This window comes from Apteryx mantelli, chromosome 17 (assembly GCF_036417845.1).
Source record: "Apteryx mantelli isolate bAptMan1 chromosome 17, bAptMan1.hap1, whole genome shotgun sequence".
NCBI classification, from domain to species: domain Eukaryota; kingdom Metazoa; phylum Chordata; class Aves; order Apterygiformes; family Apterygidae; genus Apteryx; species Apteryx mantelli.
Window position 1 is genome coordinate 16829781 of NC_089994.1, and position 19597 is coordinate 16849377.

General features: G+C 56.7%; 1 protein-coding gene across 1 annotated transcript; it reads left to right on the forward strand.

Moving 5' to 3' along the window:
• The first annotated feature begins 1051 nt into the window (after positions 1-1051).
• CFAP251 (cilia and flagella associated protein 251) lies at positions 1052-19434 on the forward strand. Its single transcript, XM_067307342.1, has 21 exons — positions 1052-1162; positions 2078-2164; positions 2250-2390; positions 2528-2637; positions 3077-3185; positions 3584-3664; positions 3874-3951; positions 4238-4282; positions 4494-4711; positions 5322-5507; positions 6856-7103; positions 7196-7344; positions 7872-8045; positions 8339-8523; positions 9030-9144; positions 9351-9514; positions 11485-11575; positions 11782-11925; positions 14970-15198; positions 16437-16538; positions 17477-19434. The coding sequence occupies exons 1-21, from the start codon at positions 1052-1054 to the stop codon at positions 17626-17628; spliced, it is 2919 nt and encodes a 972-aa protein (XP_067163443.1). The 3' UTR covers positions 17629-19434.
• Positions 19435-19597: the final 163 nt, after the last annotated feature.

Genomic DNA, 19597 nt, shown 5'->3' on the forward strand with positions numbered 1-19597 from the left:
AGGTTGGTTGTGATCGAGCCAGGAGCCAGCCCGGAGGGGCAGGAGCGAGTCGGGGGAGCTGCTGCTCCGGCTCCCAGGGCAGGGGGGGAGCGGGGGGGCCAGCGCCTGGGTCTGCAAACCACGAGGGCTGCGGTGACTCTTGCAAAACTCGGGACTGGGATCCTGCGGGTTGCAGGTGGCCGTGAATTACCAGCTGCGGTTTGATTCGTGTCCCCCCTTTAATCAGGTTTTTGGTCCTGGAGCCGTAAAATCCTCCAATCTGACTGGCCGTGCTCCCAACGCGGAGTTCGGAGGAGGCGGGCGAGACCCAGCGCCTCTGCGGGTCGAGGGGCTGATGCGAAACGAGGACGAAACCGCTTTCCTTTCCCAGCAGGGTACCGGCCTCCTGCTGGGCAGAAGGAAAAACAAATTGGATTGAGAAATTGTTATTTGAGCTTAATAGCGGAGCTGAAGAGCTTGGAGCCCGGTATCCGCCGAGGAGGAGGCGACGGCTCGGAGGGGGCCCCGGGGCTGCGGGGACGGGCAGCCGCAGCGGCTGCTTTCCCTGGCTTTGGCTCGTGTGGCGGGACAGGGATGGGGATGGGGACGGGGGCCAGGCGCTTTCCCCGGGAGCCCCCCCCCGTTCCGCAGTGCTTCCGGCGCGTCGCCGGCGGTTGCCGTTGCCGGGGGAACCGGAGTCGGTGCAAACAGCAGTGGGGAGCGGAGGTGGGATGCCGGCGCTGGCCCCCGCGCGGGGTGAAGGGAGGCCCCGGGAGCTTGGTGGGAAGCAGGACATGGGGTGGGAGATGCCTGGGATCAGCCGCTGCTTGGGCCCGGCCAGGGGACGAGGCTGAGGCCGGCGGCGTGGCCGGTGCCGGCAGCTCCCGGCGCCAAAGCTTTCCGTGAGTGGGACGGCGGCGTTGGCTCAGATCCGGGCCCGCGAGCTTCCGCCCCGGCCTGAGGGGCTTGGCACAGGGGCTCCCCGAGAGCTGGCGTTTCGGGGGGGGGGGAGGGGGAGGGGGAGGCTTTTTCACCAAACCCCGCGTGTTTCGGAAGGAAGCCGAAGGTGAGGATGGACGGCCCGAGCGAGGCCACCCCAGAGGAAGGCAGCGAGGGCAGAGTGGAAGCAAGCGGAGCGTCGAAGGGGATGTGCCAGGACGGACAGACACCTCCGGAGGCAACGGTACCGTCGGGGTCCCTGGGCCAGGTCATGACGGGAACGGAGACCCCATCCCCGGGACCAGGAGGGATGTCCCCGGGACGGGAGGAGCAGCCGCAGGGCCGGATTGCTCCCTGCCACGCGCAAGCCGGCCGATGGGCGCGGGGAGAAGGGCTGCGAGGGGAGCAATCAGCGCCCGCGGTGGCGGTTCCCATGCAGTTTCCCGTTTTGCAACTGCTCGCGGTGCCGTTAAACGCGCTCCGTGTTGGGATGGAGCCTTCTCTGCTTAATCTCGATCCGGCCGCGAGCGTTCGCCGGACACCTGAGCCGTCGGGAGGGTGATACGAGCAGGAGGGAGCTCGGCCTCGTCCCCGCGCTCGGGTGAAACGTTACCATGCCCGGCTCAGCGACGGCAGTGGCGGCGGCTTCCAAACTAGGCTTACATCTCGCAGGGGAGACGGCTACAAAAAATAAAGCAGCCCCGTGGGAAGAGGCGAGAGCCGATGCGGGTCCCGAGCGCCAAGACTAGGATTAAGCAGCCGGTACGCGGACTGCTGCGAAGTCTGTCCGGGAGCTGCCGCCGGCTCTGACGCCCCAGGGCTATTTAATATATTTATTAGCGATCTGGCGAGGGGCTGAGGAAGGAGGCGGCAGGGCTGGGTTTTCCGGTGAGCCCTTTGCGTCCATCTCGCCCCCGGTGCCTCCTGTTTGACCCCCTCCAATCCATCCTGGATTTGCAAGCAATTCCTCACCACTGCCTTGCCAGCCTTGGTGCAACAACTGATATTGGGTGCGCGTGAAGCAGAATAGTCAGGGGACAGAGAGCAAAAAGGCCCGTTTTAGCCTAGAAAGGACCGAAAAGTTTGTTTTGCTGGAGAAATTCCGGGGGAAAAGCCCTGGGACGGGGGGGAAGCATGGAAACCTGTCTCCCTCTCGAAGGACCCGGCCGCCGCGGCCAGCGCGGTGTGGACGGCCGCCCCGGGCCGGCTCTGGCAGGAGGACGAGCGGAGCGGTGCGCACCCACTGGTGAGTGCCGGAGGACGGGAGCCCCCCCCGCTTCCCGCGGCGCCCGGCCCTCACCCAGGTGCCGTTTCTTGGCCTTCTCCCGCAGCGCCTGCGCTGGGCGTTCGGCTACAGCGGCGCGCTGGCCGTGCACAGCCTGGGCGGCGGCGAGGCCCCGCTGCTCCTCTACGCCTGCTCCAACACCCTGGTCCTCCACGACGTCCTCGGGAACCGGCAAGCCCACCTGCAGGTGCGCCCGGGGCGGCGGGGGACCGGCCGGGAAAGTTGGGCTGGAGGGGCGAGAGCGGAGGATGCGCGGGAGAGAGGAGGAGGAGGGGGGGGGGTCTCGTGAGCAGCGGCGGCAGCGTGGGTGTCCTCTTCCCCCAGGGTCACAGCAACGTCATCTCGTGCCTCTGCGTGAGCGAGGACGGGCGCTGGGTGGCGACGGCCGACGGGGGGCCGGACGCGCTCGTCATCGTGTGGGACTCCTTCTCCGGGTGAGCTCCCGGGAGCGCGGGGGGCTTCCTCGCCCGCACCCTCCGGTTGCCCTTGAGCACCTGCCCCGGCGTCCCCCGGCCGCGGCCCCTTCCCAGCACCCTGGGACGTCTCCTGGGGAGAGGCGCCTTCCGGATCTGTGGTTCCGATGAACCGCCTGCTGCCTTAGCGGAGACGGGAATGAGGGAAAGGCAGGGAGCGCGGGGCGAAGGAGCCAAAACCCAGCCGAGGGCTTCAGCACCCCGTCGCAGCGCCCGCCCGGGGGACCTGCGTGATGGGACGCGGCTCCCCTAGACTAAGGGCGGCAGCGCGTCCCCGAGCGAGAGCGTTTCCGTAAAGCGCCGCCGGCGAGTCGCTTTTCCAGATTTTTTTTTGCTTGGGAGGAAGTAAAACGCGAGCCATGGCGCCGCCACCAACGCCCGCGCGGGTTTTCTCCCGCAGGATTCCCGTGCGCACCATCTTCGACAGCCACCCGGCCGACGGGGTCGCAGCTATCGCCATCTCCCGCGACGCAAAGTACTTGGCGACCATCAGCGCCGGCACGGTGCAGGTGAGGAAACGATCCCCCTTTTCCGTAGCGCCGAGCGGTCGATCCCCGAAGCGCCCGCTCGCGCGGCTGAGGGGTTTTGGATGGGGACGGCAGGAGCGAGGAGGCGCCGGGCTGCACGGCGGCGGTTTGGTTTGGCTGCGGGAGGTGGATCTGCGTTTCATCAAAGCGAGCGCTGCAGAGTTTAGAAAGCGCGTCTTCGGTTGGGATAAAAGTTTCTGGCTCTGATGCGTTTTAATTAAAGCTGTTTCTAGCGCTGTTGACCGAAATCAGGCCCCGCGGGGTTGGTCCCGCTCCCGTCCTCGGTGCCCGCTGCAGCCGGAGGCGATGGGCTTTGCCCAGGCAGCCTTGGCGCCCCTGGAAAGCCGCCAGCGCCCCTCGGTTTTTCCCTTCTCTGCCAGCGAGTTTGCGTTTGGAAGTGGACCTACGCCACGGAGGCCCCCGCGTGCAGCGCGGAGCTGCGGCCCGAGTTCGGGCGCCAGGTGAGCGAGCGGCCGCGGGGCCGCGCGGAGGAGCCCCCGGCCGCAGCCGCCGTGCCAGCTCCCTGCCCTGCCTCAGGATGGGCGCATGGATCCGGCACGTCCCGGGGAGCCGCCTCTCCTTCGGCGCGGGGGGCAAAGCACGTCTGGGATCAAAGTAGCTGTTTTGCATGGAAGTTGGGGTCAACACAATTCTCGCCTCTTTCTTTCAGGATTACGTCGTTTTTAACCCCCAAAATCCCTACGAGTTTGTCAGCAACAGTAAAACCCAGGTGATATTTTACCTGTGGGTAAGTAGGAGCGTGGGGGAGCGGGATGCTGCGTCCCCGGAGCCGGAGGAGCTCCCGGCAGAGCATCTCGCCCCTCTCCCCGCACGCGCGGCGGCAGCCTGGGGAGGGCGGCGGGCGCAGGAGGGGGGTTTCGCGCCCTGCGGCGGGTCCTGCAGCCTTTGCGGCCCCGGAGCCCCACTCTGGTCGGCACAGCGTGGTCCGGCTAATGGGTAAGGGATGTGCCGGGATTGCAAAGTGCTGTTATAAAATGGTTGTTCTCAGGCGGACGTACCGGTTTCCTCCCCAGAGCGACGCCGGTTTGCAGTACGGCGCGCCGCCTTTGACCGACAGCGTGAGTAGCTGCAGCGCCAAAAGTGCCCCCCCGGCAAGAGCATCCTCTATCGCACCCCCCCCCCCCAGGCTCTTCCCCTCCCGGCGCGTCGCCACGATCCTGCCGTGCGCCGGGGAGGGATTTTCCCGCGGTGGCCGAAGGGAAGCGGCCGCGCTTGGCGAGGGAGCAGCCGCCCGCGCCGACCCGCGCGGCCTCTCTGCTCTCTCTGCAGACCTTCAGCAAAGCGGTGGGGCACTTCAGCCAGTCCGTTTTTCATTTCAACGACTCGCAAGCCCTGACGGGCACCTCGGCGGGGAAGCTGGTGCTGTGGGACGCGGTCTGGCCCCGGCCCCGGCTCCGGGAACCGCCGGCGAAGCCGCATGCCATGAAGGCCATCAAACTGATGCCCATGCAGAAGGACGGCCTTACCGTGCTCACCGTGCTGGAGAGGTAACGCCACCGCAGCTTTCGGCAGCCGTCGGTACAACCCTCAGACGATGTCAGAGCTGAGCGCTGCAGTTTTAAGTCCCTTGGCAGCGTGCAAGGACCAGGCAAGCTCATGCGGGAAAGCGCTGCTGATCCGTGAGGCTCTGATCCTGCTTTTTCCAGCAATGAGTTTGGCTGAAACACTCTTCCTTCCTTTAAAAAACAGCTGAAAGCTCACGGCGATGCGATGCCGGGAGCTGGGGCAGCTCAGGCACCAGGCTGCGCGTGGGCACGGAGGAGGACGCCGCTGCGTCCCGGCCTCCGAGCCTTTGCCGGCAGAGGGAGCGCCGGGCGCGGGCAGGGGACCGCGGCAGGGTCCCGCAGCGCCCGGCAGCTTCCGCGCTGCCCGGCCCTCGCGGCCACGTTGGTGCGGGGCTCGTCTCACCCGCTCGGGCAAAGAAAAAGCCGGTGGGAAAAGGTCTGCTTCTATCTCCGCTAGGCACTGGAGCGCTCTCCACCAACACGTCGATTAAAAGCTTTCCAGGGGGTTTTACGTCGCGCGTCCAGGCTCACGGGGCCAGGCCAGCTGCTCGTCAACGCTTTCCCTTAACAAAGCTTTTCGCCTTCCTTTCAGCTATTTTGTAACGTGTGATGTCAAAGGCGACGTTAAATTCTACGACGGGCAGCTGCAGCTTCTGGACTGGTACAGCCACCTCCGCGCGGGCCCCATCCGCTCCATCTCCTTCTCCAGATCCCCTCCCAGCGCCCCTGCGGACTACGCCAGGTCCCGCACCGTCGGCGGCCAGCCCTTCGCCGTCAGGTGGGCGCCCCGTCTTCTCCTCCGGCTGCCCCGCGGCTTCAAAGCTGCGGAAGCGTTCAGCAAGCGTGGGACGTGCCGGGCTGGGCTCGCCGCCCCTCGCTGCCCCCCCGCGTGACGAGCCCAGCCCCAAGAGCCGCGCGGGACGGATTCCTCTGGAACGGCGCCCTGGGAAAGGGCTTTCTCCGGGCGTGCGTCTCGTGGGTCCCCGTCAGCCGCTGTCGTCTCGTGCCTCCTCCTGGGTCGCTGCTGTAGCTGCTGCCACTTGCAGCCGTTCTGGGGAGCAAAACGGGCAGAAAAGCGAAGGGGAAGCCGAGAGGCTGCTCGTCCCGCCAGGCTCCCGGGACCGGGCGTCGCTGAGCAGCTCTGCTAAGGGGCGGCTGCAGCGTCCTCCCTCGGCCGGGACCGATGGCTAGCACGGACGCACGCCCGGGGCCGGGCTCGCAGGGGCCGCAATTATAACAGCAGCTCTTTCAAACACTGCTGTCGATGAGCGTTAGAAGTCCTAGGACTCCTCTGGAAGCCTTGCAGCCCCCGTGAGCGTTTCACGGGCTGCTGGTGCCCCCCAGACGGAGCCGAGGGAGCAGGGACCCGAGCCCTGGGTGAGGAGCCGGCTCAGCAGGCACTTTCTGGGGCGGGTGGGCAAAAGGGGCAGCGATTTCCCCGTCAGCACCGCGCGCCGGCAGCCGTGCACACCTGGCTGGGCAGCTCTTGCATTTAGGTCTCTGTGTGGTCCTCTCCTGGCCCTCTAACTGGGCTCAGACTTTGAGTCCTCAGGCTGACTGGCGACTATACATATTTGTTCTGCGACGTGCATAATTATTCAGATGTCCTCGTTACACATCGCCAGTTCGGCAGCGGGACTGTCTTAGCCGCGTTGCAGTCGGCGTGGCCGAGTGAGCGGACAGACGGCCGCTCTGTCTGCGCCACGGGTCCAGAGCTCTCCTCTGACCCTGTCCGTCGCGGCACAGTCAACATGCGGCCACTAACAATGGTGGCATGGAGACATGTGAAAGGACTATTCAGAATATCCTCAATTGCTCATTTATCCATCTCACACACCAGTGACTTGCAAATGGCAAAACCTACCCAGATGTCATTCGTCTTCTGACTTGCCTACCCAAGCAGAAAATGTAACCAGCTCCAGTGTCTTCAAGTGGAGATTTAGCAGGTCATGAACACAAAGTGCCACCTGCCTTCCTGGTTGGGAAGTGTCTGCATATTGCATATCGCAAAATATAAGCGATTGTCCAGCTGAATTGCCACTAGGAGAATAATGTGTTGTGTAGCTTGGAGGGAGATGAGCCAGCTAGTCTGATTCATCAAATTCTGTTTCTTTCACACTAAACAGGAACTTCATCCTTTCAACCGCTGATGCAACGGTGCTCCATGTTGCAACAGATGGGACAAAATATGAAAAAGTCATGGAGGAGGCCAAGAGAGCCGTGAACGCCATCGCGTGTCACCCCAGCCGAGCGCTCATTGCTGTAGGGAGTCACTGCGGGCTGCTGAAGGTGTGGGACTACGAGCAGACTAAGTACCTCGTTAGCAGGATATTCGTTGAGGCCAGCATCCAGTGCCTGTCCTACGACCCTGAAGGTACTCTGGGCTCGTGATCGCCCTGCGTGCCAAGTGCCGGGCTTCCCAGGATGCGTGGTCGTGTTGTGATTTTCTTCCGGTGTGCTTCCCAGGTTCTCTCCTGGCAGCCGGCTTTACTGATGGAAGCGTTTACATCCTCGACGCTATTTCTCTCCAGTCCAACTGCAAAGAGTTCAAGTTCTCGCGAGGCCCCGTGACTCATATTAGCTTCTCGCATGACTCTGAATACCTTGCAACCGCTGTAAGCTTGTTTTTTCCTCTTTGTGATTTATGCGTGTTGCTCGTGGTGCAGCTTTTGGTGGGACTGGGAATTGCCGGCCATCCTGTGATGTAACGCTGAGCAAGCAGCGGGGAGGGCTGTCCCTCCCCAGGGGCTCTGCGACTCCGAAACGCTTTTCCTGCCTCGAAGAGTCATTCGGTAAAAATGTCACCAGCCCCAGTGGCTCCACCGAGCTGCCGCTGGCAGAGCCCCATCGCTAACTTTAGTGACAAGCTTTAGCTCTTCATCCATCTGTGGAAGCAGCTAGACCAGAGGTTTCTTTCTGGCTCATGCTCCATGGGGAGCTGCTCCCTCTGCGGCACCGCTGCCCTTTGGGGTCTCTCTGCCAGACGTGGTGTTTTACCCCGGTTGTGGCTGCAGCCCTCCTGGTGGGACTTGTGCAGCTGCAAGGGCTGAGCAAAGCCAGGCAGGGACATGCAAAGCCACCTGCTGCCAGCCAGGGGACACACTGGGTTGGCAGCTCGCTGACCTCTGTGCTGTCGTTCCAGGACGAGAAACTCTCGGTGACGGTTTACAGACGAGTTCTGCGAAACGGGCAGAGGTGCTGGGAACACCTGGCGGGGCTGCACTCCCACTACAAGCCCATCCGGAGCATCCTCTTCGGGGTGCAGCTAGACAGCGACGAGCCCAGGCTCTTAAGCCTCGGGGAGGACAGGCAGCTGGTGAGTCGATGGGCAAGTGGAGCTTGGCGGTTAAAGCAGGGGGCTTCGCAAGAACATCGAGGGAGACTCAGTCTCTGGCTCTCCAGCTCCTTATCCCCCCTCCGGCTCTATCGCAGGGGCTGTTTCTCAGCCTGGCCTCCAGGCTGGTCTACCAGGGCTCAAGGCTGAGTCTCTGTGCCCGTGGGCTGCTCACCCTGGCTCCAGTGACAGACACCGGATCCACTTGATCCACAGAGGTCCCATTTGCTGGCTGAGCCCAGGGGAGTCGTTGCGTTTCCTTGTCTTCCCTCCAGGTTGAATATGACCTAAACAGCAGCAGCAAGGACCACCTGGTGGTCTTGCGCCGGGACCGGGTAGAGCAGGCAGCTGTGCCGCTGTGCTTGGCCTGGTACCCGCAGCTCAGCACAGAGTCCTTCATCCTCACCGCCAACAGCTGCTACAAGATGAAGCTCTACAACACCACGACCAAAATGTGCAGGTAGAGGAGAGGTTCAGCCCTCGCAGTCCCAGATCCTCTCACCTTCTGCCTGGGAGCCCCATCCTGGCTTTGGATTTTCCTCTTCCTAATGCCTGCCCTGCTCCCATTCATGACCATGCGTTTGCCCACCAGCAACGCTGATGGTGCCCCCAGGGTGCTCCATCCTTGTCTCCACCATGCTGTTTACCAACGTGTCGGTCTAGGAAGGTTCTCGTGGCTGCAGGTGGGTCTCAGGCTGCCCAGCACACTGGACTAGAGACGCAGCATTTGGACATAAGATAAAGAGATAGGAGCGCACGGGTTCAGCAAAACCCAAGGACCGAGTCGTCCTTGAGCACTAAATTCCTCTCTCAGCCCTGGCGTGGGCTCTTCCAGACGGGGGTCCTGGCCCGGCCTGGCCTGTCGGCCAGCGCTACAGCCTTTGCACCCACTGCACCTCCCCGTAGCCACCCGTTCTCATGCTCAACAGCAATTCAGAGGGTAAAATGATGATGTTTGCCTTTTAGAAAGACCCTTTTGGGACCAACCTATGGCTCCCCTCTGGAGAAGATGCAAATCCTCCCAACAACAAACCTGACGGACCCCAAGAAACGCTATCTGGCTTACATTACAAAGGACAAGGTACGGAGTCCCATCTGCTTGCGTTGGATGAGCTTGCTGGATTGTCCCTGCACCAGCACTGCATCCGCTTCGCTCGGCAGCCGCTGGCTGCGCGAGGGCTCCCGCGTTCCCGGTGCTAGGAGCAGTGTCCGCGGCGTGCTCCGGGCTTGGCCGGGGGAGCCGGGGAAAGGAGCCCCGGTCCTCACCGCCTCCCTCTTCCCTTGCAGGTCGGCGTGCAGATTTTGCCCGTCGACGGCAACCCCCACAAGTCCTCCGCTTTCATCTGCCACCCGGGCGGCGTGGCCGACCTCGCCTGCTCCTACGACGGACGCTACGTCTTCACGGCGGGGGGGGACGACTGCACTGTAATGAAGTGGGAGGTTAACCTGTCGTGAGTACCGCGGGCAGGAGCCGAGCGGGGGACGCGCGGGGGGGCTTTCCCGGCTCCCTGCCCAGCGCAGCCCAAGGAAAGGCTGTGCTAAGCTGGGAAATGCTGCCCAGGCGCTAAGCAATCGGATTTTCTGGTCCCCACAAGGCCGGCGCGGTGGGGGATAGTTTGGGCTAGCAGAGGATGGGAAGAGCGGCGTCGGCTGCGGGATGAGCACACGGGGAGCCAGCCGGTGCAAAAATGTCCGTTCCCTCAACGGGATAGGGTAGCACTCGCTAGGAAATCCCCACTGCATTTGAAGGCTGGATTTAGGGCAAGCCACCTTAATCCTACGGAGCTTTGCTTACACGAGCAAACGGACTGCGGGAAACGGGCTGGCTGGAGGACTGAAGGCTGCTTTCGCACATGAGGCTTTCCAGGCTTTGGCCGGAGCGACAGCGATAAACTCCTTTGCCAGGTTTCTTCTGCATCCGGCTGCAAGTGTGGGATTTCCCTCCGCCAGCTCTCCCGGGCAGCAGTGCCGGATGGGCACGGCCCCGAGGGGAACGCGTGCTCCCGGAGGCTCCCGCGGGGAAGGCGGCGGTGGCCGGGCGTTTGCACGCGTGGCTTTGCAAGTCAGGGGCCGAAGCTGCTCGTGGCGCCGTGAGCGCGGGGCGGAGCGGGCTCTGCCCTGCAAGAGCGGCTCCAGGTGCCTGGTAGATCCCTACCCGGCTTCAGCCCTCACCCGTATTTTGCCTTTCGGAGCGCCCTGACCCCGTGACGCAGAGTCCCCCCTCGTCTCCCTAGTATAACGGCGTCGTGGCTCAGGCACGCGCTGGCCCTGGGAAGAGCACTTGTCGCAGGTACTGCACGCTCAGAGGAAAGCCAAAGGGGTGCTGAGCCAGCTCACCTTCACGTGCCACGGCGAAGGAAACCGGGGTGGGAGAGCAATGGGCTTATTTATTTTCTTTTCCACTTTGTGTGGCTTAAGCAGTCGGGGGTCAGAATAAGCGACATTTTAAGGAAGGCAATAGAATATAAATGATCCTTCTTTATAATGGCTGGCCAGAGTCCAGGCAACATTGAATTCCTATGTAATTTGTTTTTGGAGCGAAGCTCTTGATGAGCTAATTATCATTTTATTGCTGCCTCTGGCATCTTGCGCATCTCCACTCTGTTTAATGCCCAAATAACTTAATTATGAAAAAAAGCATGAAGCTTGCACAGACCCCGTGGAAGCAGCACTCCAGAGGCGTGCATGCAGCAAAGCTGCAGCCGTGCTGCCCGACGTGGGGCGTGATGTGGCAACGCTACGCTGTGATTGCAGCACTGGGCTCCGTTCCCTTTTTCACGTGCGCAAACTGAATTGATTCTTTTGGCCCCAACTGCCTGCGAAATTGAAACAAAGAGCAGAGCGGTGGCGCGGAGGCTTTTTTAGGTTAGTGTACGCTGCACCTGCGACGGGCATCCACTAGAGCGGAGGATGCAGAGCAGCGGGTTGCCCTGAGTTGTTGGGGAAGAACGTGTTGGATCAAGGAAGAGGGAGCTTTGGTTCGCGCGGCGGGTTGCAAACGCCAAGCCCCAGCCCTCCGCACGGTCAAAATGCTGATCCAGCTAATTCGTCTCCTGCAATGTCTCTATAAGGAAGCAGAAAAGCAAAATGCCAGGCACCGAGCTCAAGTCCATGGGAAAGCTCCTGGCTCCTGGCCCTGCGCTCATTCCACTAAACAAGGGCGCCATTCAGTAATAATTCCCACACTGCGCTATTGTATGCAAAACCCGGGTATGAAACACGCGGCAGAAGGGCAGGCTGACGGCAAAATCGCGCGCAGTTCCACCGCCGCCACCCTTTGCTCCCCTGCGTCCCGAGGCCCGGGGATTTGATGTATTTATTGAAAGCGCCTCCGGACAGCGACTAGAAAGGGAAGCACGAAGCGTCTCCTTGCATGACCCCTTCCCGTACCTTCCTTCCTTCCTTCCTCCGCGGGCTGCAGGGCCTTGGAGGCCGCCGTGCCCCTGGGCGGGGAGGACTTGGTGCCCTTCTACAACCTGCTGGACGGCGGCAGAGACGGCGAGTTCTTCAGGGTAACTACGCTCGCCGGGAGCGCTCGGCGGCAGCACCTGCTTTGAGTTTAAGATTCATTTATACAGGCCTGGCATTTCTTTATTTTTTGGTCCCGATCGCCTTTAACAACGTTCTCATTGATATGCCTGTTAATAAACCTAAAAAGCAGCCTTATCTGCTGCGCATGTAGCTGAACTTCACAGCGTTTCGTTTGAATCCCTCTCAGGAACTGGAAGACTATTTTTACTACGCGCAGCTGCGCAGCCACGGCATCGATACAATGGAGACCAGACAGGTGTCAGCGCACATTCCCTTGGAGGAAATTCCCTTCGTAATGAGAGCAATGGGATTTTATCCATCGGAGGAAAAGGTCAGTCTGTTGTTGCTACTGTTGTTGTTGTTGTTATTAAAAGGAAAAAGAGCGAGAACGATTGCATTTACCAAGTGTCCTGCGGGCCAGATTCTCACCACTGTCCTGCCACGTGGGTCCGGAGTACGTTTGCTCCTACATACATTATAAGTATGTATGTATATATACATACATTAAATGTATTTTACCTGGTCTGCGTCAATGAAGGAGTGATCAGAGCCTGGGGGCATGTTTCTGAAGAAGTCACGATCCCTCGCTGCAGAGCTGGACGGCTGCCGGGGCAGGTGGGGACGAACCCGGGGCTTGAGAGCTGGGACGCGCTCTAGGAAAGGTGACCTGAGATCTTCCGGAGACCGAGCGCCCAGATCACGCAACGCCTGGAGCTGCCACCCCTGAAGAGAGCCGGCTTGCTTCAGAAGATAAACTGAGGAAGCTGAGGAACGAATCCTCCTTTGGCTCCTAAGGGCAGTGCTCGCCAGCTTTCCATGGTCGACGGGCAAAAGTACCTTGTGCTGTGGGCAGCGTTATCCTTTGGTGTCTCCGTGACTTCCAGTGATGTCTGAGCTTCTTTACTGGCACCATGTGCTTGGCGACCCATGGGCTGAGACCTCGGCCGTAAGGAGTCCCTCCAGGTTGGATGGAGGCTCAGCCAAAGCTTCCTACACATGTCAAATAACACAAGACACCAAAGTGTGTGGGGGGGACGTCTAGCTCCGTGCAGTGATTCTTTTGGATGTAACAGAGCCTCTTTCTCTTGATCTGTCTTGGCCTGATGAAAGAACGACTTGAGATGGAGACGGCAGCTTCTATTCCCATGGAATTAAAGCTCTTTCGTAACTGATAACTCTGCAGAGGCTCTCTCTGAGCTTGCCTTTCAGGTTGCAGTGGTGGGGCTCCCTATCAAACATTTCTCAAGAGCTTCTCAGCTTCAAAATTTACAGCAGTCAAAGACAACCGATTTAATAAGGGTGCTGCTTCTCCCCTTTTTGAGCTGTATCCCCAAGGCAGTTTGCCCTTGCACACACCTCCTTTGCGATGTTGCAACCTGGCAGAAGGGTAATTAAAAGCACACAGAAAAAAAAAACAAAAAACCCCCGAATCTGATGCAAGGCGATTTAAATAACAACCTCCCTGCACCAGCTCCAGGCCTTCAGCACAGGAGGGGTTCTCCCAAGGGAAGCGGCGCATCGCTGCGTTCCCTTGATGCTTCTGCGGGGGAGGCTGCGCTCGTCTCTGCTGATCGCACGGGAGCCCCGCGGGCTGCTGAGATGCTGCTCGAGTCGGCGCCACCCCATCTGCCCGGCCATGCTCTCTGCCAGAAGAGGCAGCAGATGGGAGGCAGCACCTTCACCACAACCACCACCTAACAGACTTTCTTTGGAGCTCCTGCACCCCGTCCGTGTCAGTCTAAGCTGGGACCACTTTGCCCTTGTGTCACGCTTTGGTTGTGTGCCCTCGTCCTTTGATAGACCTTTTCCTTGGCTCATTACATTTCTGCCCCTTGGGACAGAGAGGACGTAGTCCTCTGATGTGTGCTTGTTGGGAAACGTCTCTGGAAGAATAACTTAACTGAGGGAAAAAAAAAAAAAAAGAATCAAAATCAAAACAGCATTTTATGCAAGGAAACAGAGGTGCTAAGCTGCTGCGAAACTAGGCAACCTGCAATCTGTTCTGAAAGCAGGCAGGACAGTATTAAACCACAGAAAGTTCATCTCTCTCCAGAGTGTTTTCATAAAGAAAAACCAGGAGGGAGAAAAAGCAGCTTGGGCTAACAAAGCTTTGGGGAATTGGTGTTTTTCTTTTGTAGTTCGGTGGGGCTGATATAAAACCTAATCCCAGATCAGCCAGAGCTGAGCAAAATTGACTGCTCTTGCTTGGTGTGACATTTGCTACAGGAAAAAAAAAATCTAAGGCTAAGATTTCCATCTTCCCCGGGCTTCATTCAGTGGAAAAACTTGTGACAGGAGGACAAAGGCCCAGGGCTGAATGCAAAGTCCTCCCCAGGGAGCGCTTGCGTCAGCTCCCCTTCCCGGGAGCGGTATGCTCGGTACGCGTTGGCACGGGGAGCTCTCCCGGCCTTTCGCTGCCCTCGCGTCTGCGAGGGGGCTGCCTCCCCGAGCACGAGGGCGAGGAAGGCCTGGAGCAGGACCTTCCTCCCGAGCAAACCTCTGCGCGGCTGCACCCCCCCGGGCCGACTCTCAGCGCCGGGCTTCAGGAAAGCCACGAGGATGAAGCGCGGCCAGCGCCGGCCCATTCGCCCCGCAGAAGAGCGAGCCGGCGGTAGGGATGGCAGAACGCGAGCCCCGCGGAGCAAAGCCGAGCTCTGCTTTTTGCAGCGACGGAGCTGCAGCAGATGCACGTCGGGGGGGGGGGGGGAGCGGAGGGCGAGCGGGGAGGTCGCCTGTGCTGGCCCCGGTGTGCATTGCCCCCGCGCAGCCTGGTTATGTTGGGACTTCCGTGCACGCAGCTGGGTAGCCGGGTGGTATATTTACCGCTTTGTGGTTTGCCTGCCCGCTGTCCCCGAGCGGAGGCACAGCTGCGGCAAAGGTACTGCAAACAGCTGCAAGTCACCGAGCGCCTTGGCCGCTCAGGCCGCGGGGGACGGTTTCTTCTCCACCTCATAGCAGTAACATGCAACATACCGGGCAAAATGCTTATCTGAGAGATATGCCAGAATACTGCAGGAATTACACTGCTGGCATTAATGTGATTTTGAGCATCAGCATCTCAGTTATGCTCACCTAAATCTAGAGTGACGCCATTGGCTCTGCTGGGAACTATTTCACAAGCAAATGCAGGAAACCCAGAATGACTAAGTATCTGCTGCCCTCGTCTTCACCTAATATTGTCATAACAACAGGCTCCTAACCATTATCTGTGTCCATTCTCAGCTGCTGACGGCCTGCTCATGGCTGGGGTAGAGCAATGACATCTGTGGTGCCAGCGCACGCAGTTACAGTGCCTTGGCTTTCGTGAGATCAGAAGCTGGCCTGATGCCCTTCAGCAGGAAAATTTGTAACAGTCTTTCTTGCCTTGATCTTTAGATTGAAGAAATGATAAATGAAGTGAAATTCAGCGAGTATGCGGATACTGGAAAACAAGTGACAAAAATCAATTTAGGGGATTTTATCAAACTTTATATAAACCATCGACCTGCATTTGGCTTGTCAATGAAAAAAATACGGAGAGCGTTTCAGGTCCTTGGTTATGATAATGAGAACGGAGAAAAAGTTATTGACAGAGGAGACTTACTGTCGCTGCTTCAGTGCAGAGGTGAGTTACTTCTTTTCTAATATTAGCTGCATGCTTGCTAGTTCTGTCTTCAATTTCAGAATGTATTCACTGCAGCAAAAAATTAATCTGGAACTATAGCTTGGTAACCAGGGCAGGCGCGTGGAGCCGCCTGTCTTGGAATTTTAAATTGAGCAATCACATCTATCGTCTCGGCTGCACTTTCTTTACTGCTTCGGAAATCTCTGCTGACCTGAAGTATCTTGTCCGTCAAATGAAGAGCATGGATCTCGGCAACGATACCCTTCTTCCAGCACACTCTTGTCTGAACTGTTGTCTTCTTTTCTAGTCACACAGTGTCCGGAAAGGTAATACAAAGCTGAAGAAGAGAGGGACAAGAAAGGAGGGATGAAAATGGTCAGAGTCCTGGACTGAATCTATGTGTGAAAGTCTGGAAAGATAGGGATGGTTTAGGTTAGCTTAATCAGAGGGATCATTGTAAAGGCATGTGTAAATATACTAATGAGCAGTGCTGTAGAGAGGTAAATAAAGTACTTGTATTATCTTGCTCCTTTTGTAAGAACAAGGAGCATTTATTGCAGCTGAGCATTAAGACAGGAAAAGGGAAAGGCTGTTTCATTCAGTACATTAACCGGTAAAACTCCTTGCCATAAAGATGCTTGGAAACCAAGGATTCAGCCAATGTGAGAAAGGTTAGCTGTTTCTATGGATGGTGTGAACACCCATAAATAGACACATTAGATAGGATAGAACAGTTTCATAACGGATCTATAACCTTATGCTTCAGGGCATGAGCCAACCGCTAACTGGGAACAACTGCTACATCCAAGTTATTCCAGGATACTATATTAAAGACTTTCCCGCACCTTCCTCTTCCTCCTCTGGGTGGAACTGGCTCCTGCCACGGACACGGGGCTACCTGGACCGTGGTCTGTGCCGGGAGCGCTTCGGTGGGAATAGAAGCACAAGCCCTTGCAAGTGCAATCTAGCCTAAAAAGCCATCTGCAACAGCATTTCTCCCTTTGATAAATATGTTTGCCCCAAATACACACAGTATACATGAACAATTTTCCCTAGGATCAACATTTTCCTGTGTTGGGATCATGCATTTCGACTGGTGATGTGGTCTGCACCTCAGAGAAGCCGAACCCTCTTTTGAACTACCTACTCTGTTTGTACGCTGTTCTTGTTAGAGCGGTCTGCTAGTTTTTGTGTTAATGATACCATAGCCAAGAAACTGGTGTTGCTTTACTGCACAGGCGAGCGTATGACAGAGGAAGAGCTGGCAGCATGTCTGACCACCTTGCTGGGCATGAATCCAGAGGGAGGAATATCTGAACCGGGCACCTGCGATACCTCAGGTACACAGGATTATCATTCTACACAACACAGAGGTAGAATTGCTTCGATTCCCAAACAGAGTAATTTAAATTGCAAACCTATTACCCTGTTAGGCCAAGAGCTGTCAAAAATATTCAGACAGGACTGCAAAAATAGCCACAGAGCTATAGATTGTCCTTGATCCCTGCAACAATTGCATGGGTGTATCTAAAAATAAATGAACAATGAAATGTAACTGGGACCTGACAAGATTACGTTGCTGTTTATCTGCTGGCTTGGAACTGAAATTAGAAACACATAGTGGAAGGTTTACACGCCAAAGTCCACAGGCAAAAAGAAATCCTAGAATATGCAAATTATAGTGTTGATTTTATCCAGGCAGTAACGTCCATTATAATGGAACTGTTGATAACTACCACATTTGTATACAATTTATGTCCCAGTCTACACCAGTCTAGAATAGCAAATTATAGTGTTGATTTCATCCAAGTAGCATTGCCCGTTTTAATTGGAACTGCTGCTAAGTGCCACAGTTTTATACAGTTCATGTCCCGGTCCACACCAGCCTAGAACGGCATCCGGTCGGGGCTGATTGTAACAGACCTGTGTGCACTGAAGGTGCATCTTCCGAGGGAACTGCCTAGCCCTGTAAATCAACTTTGCAATCCCTGGATTCCTTAAGATCCTAGAACCAAGTGAAATCCCCGGAATGTAAAAGTTCCGTTGTTCTTGTGTAGATATTTACTGCAAGGTGAGACTGTCAGCCTCACAGATTTGACAGTTTGTCCCTGTTAAGGATGCATAAAGTATTAAGCTAAGCTAATCCTTTTTCACGATCACTTCATACATCTTTAAAACATTCCATCCGCTTAACTGCCGCTTATAAACCTTACTCTATGGAAACCCCTTTTTATGTTGCTGTTGTATGTTTTGTGTTGTTGTTGTTACTGCTCTCCAGGTGCAGCAGCTTTACTGGAAGAAGAAATTCCAGATGAAATCACAGCAGAGATATTCACTGCTGACATTCTTGGCTTACCAATTCCTGAACCAGAAAAAAACAAAACAGAAAAAAGAGATCAATCTTTGATCCATGAAGGCTCTGAATCATAGCTACAAAGTTTTCTACTCATTCCTACTTTGCAATCTCAAGTGTCTGTGAAGTTTTTTTTTTTTTGCATTTATTAAAAAATAAAGGCAATATAATTTTAGACTGATCAAACATTCATCTAACCCCTGTTTTAGCACAGGCCACAAACCTGTTGGATCAAATCTGTTTCCCAAATCAAACATGGTCCTAGTATTTTACGCTCTGTACTGCCAGTGTGGAAAGTTTGGATTTGGAGATCGTCAGTGGAAGTATTTCTGCGGTTCGGGCATGGCTAACACCTTTAATACCTTCCTACAGGGTAGTTAATAAACAGCGATTTAAATGAACATGATGCTGTCCTGAAATGATCTTCTGGGAGAATAGCATGAAGACTCTGCTGTAAATACACCTATTTTGTAGTCCAGTGAGCCATCAGCATGTACAGAAACACACGGGTAGCTGCAAAGAACAAAAGAGTAGTCGGTGCATTATCTTCTTGCATTGATCATCCCTGTTCTTGGCTAGAATCTTCCTAGAATTCATTTTAGGGTTGGTTTATGCCAGATGAAGCTACTCTGATGCAGTCTATTTTCATCATGCTAAGGCAGTATTTATTTGTAAAACCTGACAGTAAAGTAGCAATGTAAAAGTATTGTATTGATTATATACATTGATAAATGTAATATACAGAATGCCTGGATACATCAGAATGGATTTGTAATTATACAAATAAATCCACCAGCCCTCAGTAAAGAAAGGAACACTGAGATGCAAATTAAAACCAGGTTTCCATTTTGGTCTTTACAACTTGTGTTTTTCTTTCTGAAAGTAGTAGTTCCAATTAGTAGTGTAATACCAATGGGACAGCATTTTACAGTGTTTGTATAAACAGCATAATGAAGCAGATATAAGTTGCTGTAGAAAGATCAGTGAAGAGCTGTTGAACATGCTTCCTTCTTTACATCATCCTCAGCATCAATTTGAATAATAATGTAGGCCCTTAAGAAGCATTCCTTTCAGCGGCAATGTTTATTAAATAGAGATCGCTGTTATGCACCGTGGAAGTATCTGTGGTTGTTCAATTAGCACAAGCAGCAAGACGTACGACTAGATACAAGTTAATAAAGAAGTCCAGTAGCGCAGGGGCCAGAGTATGCTGGGTATGTGACGTGAGAGATTTTCTGCAGAGCAGGACTTCTCACGCAGCTCTCTTTGCCCATTTACTTATATGTGCAAATACTCCCATGTATTTGTTGGATCAGATCCTCACCTACTTTAGATCACCCTAATTCCATGGAAGTTATTGGAAGCATTTTAGGCAGCTGAGAAACCTTACAGACACCACAAGAAGATGAGCATATTGTGGATTTATTAAAAATGCTGTTTAACAAAGCAGATGTTTTGCTTAACAGGAAGCACCGGCAGCCACCACGCTCGAGGTCCGCAAAACGGTGTCACAACCTCTTGCACAAGGGCTGGACGCGGCTGTCACTCGGATATCCCTCTCACGCCCAGCGGGGAGGCGACGCTCCGGCATCCGGTGCGCTAAGAACAAAGTTAAGAGCAAGCGGGATTATTTTTTGTCACGGACCGAGCACCCCCCGGGGGGCTACTCCGCTCCACGCAGCCACCCAGACCGCGCGGAAGCCCGATCTCTGCCCTTGGGGCTCGCGGTCCCGTGTGGAGACGGGCGGCATCAGGGCGACGCCGCTGAGGGGACGCGGGGGGCGGGAGGGGGCTGAGGCGACACGCGCGGGACCCAGGCGTCCGAGCCGCCCCCTCTCACCGCGCCTCGACACCAACAAAGGGCCCAGGCGTCCGGGGCCTCCCCCCCCCCCCCCCCCCACCACCACCACCACCACCACCACCGCCGTCCTTATCCCTCCGACCCGGCTCCCCCCCCCCGCCAACAAAGGGCCCAGGCGTCCGGCCCGCCGCCGCCAGCTCGCGCTGCCCTGGAGGCGCCTCTCCCGCGCGCCGCCCCCTCCCCCC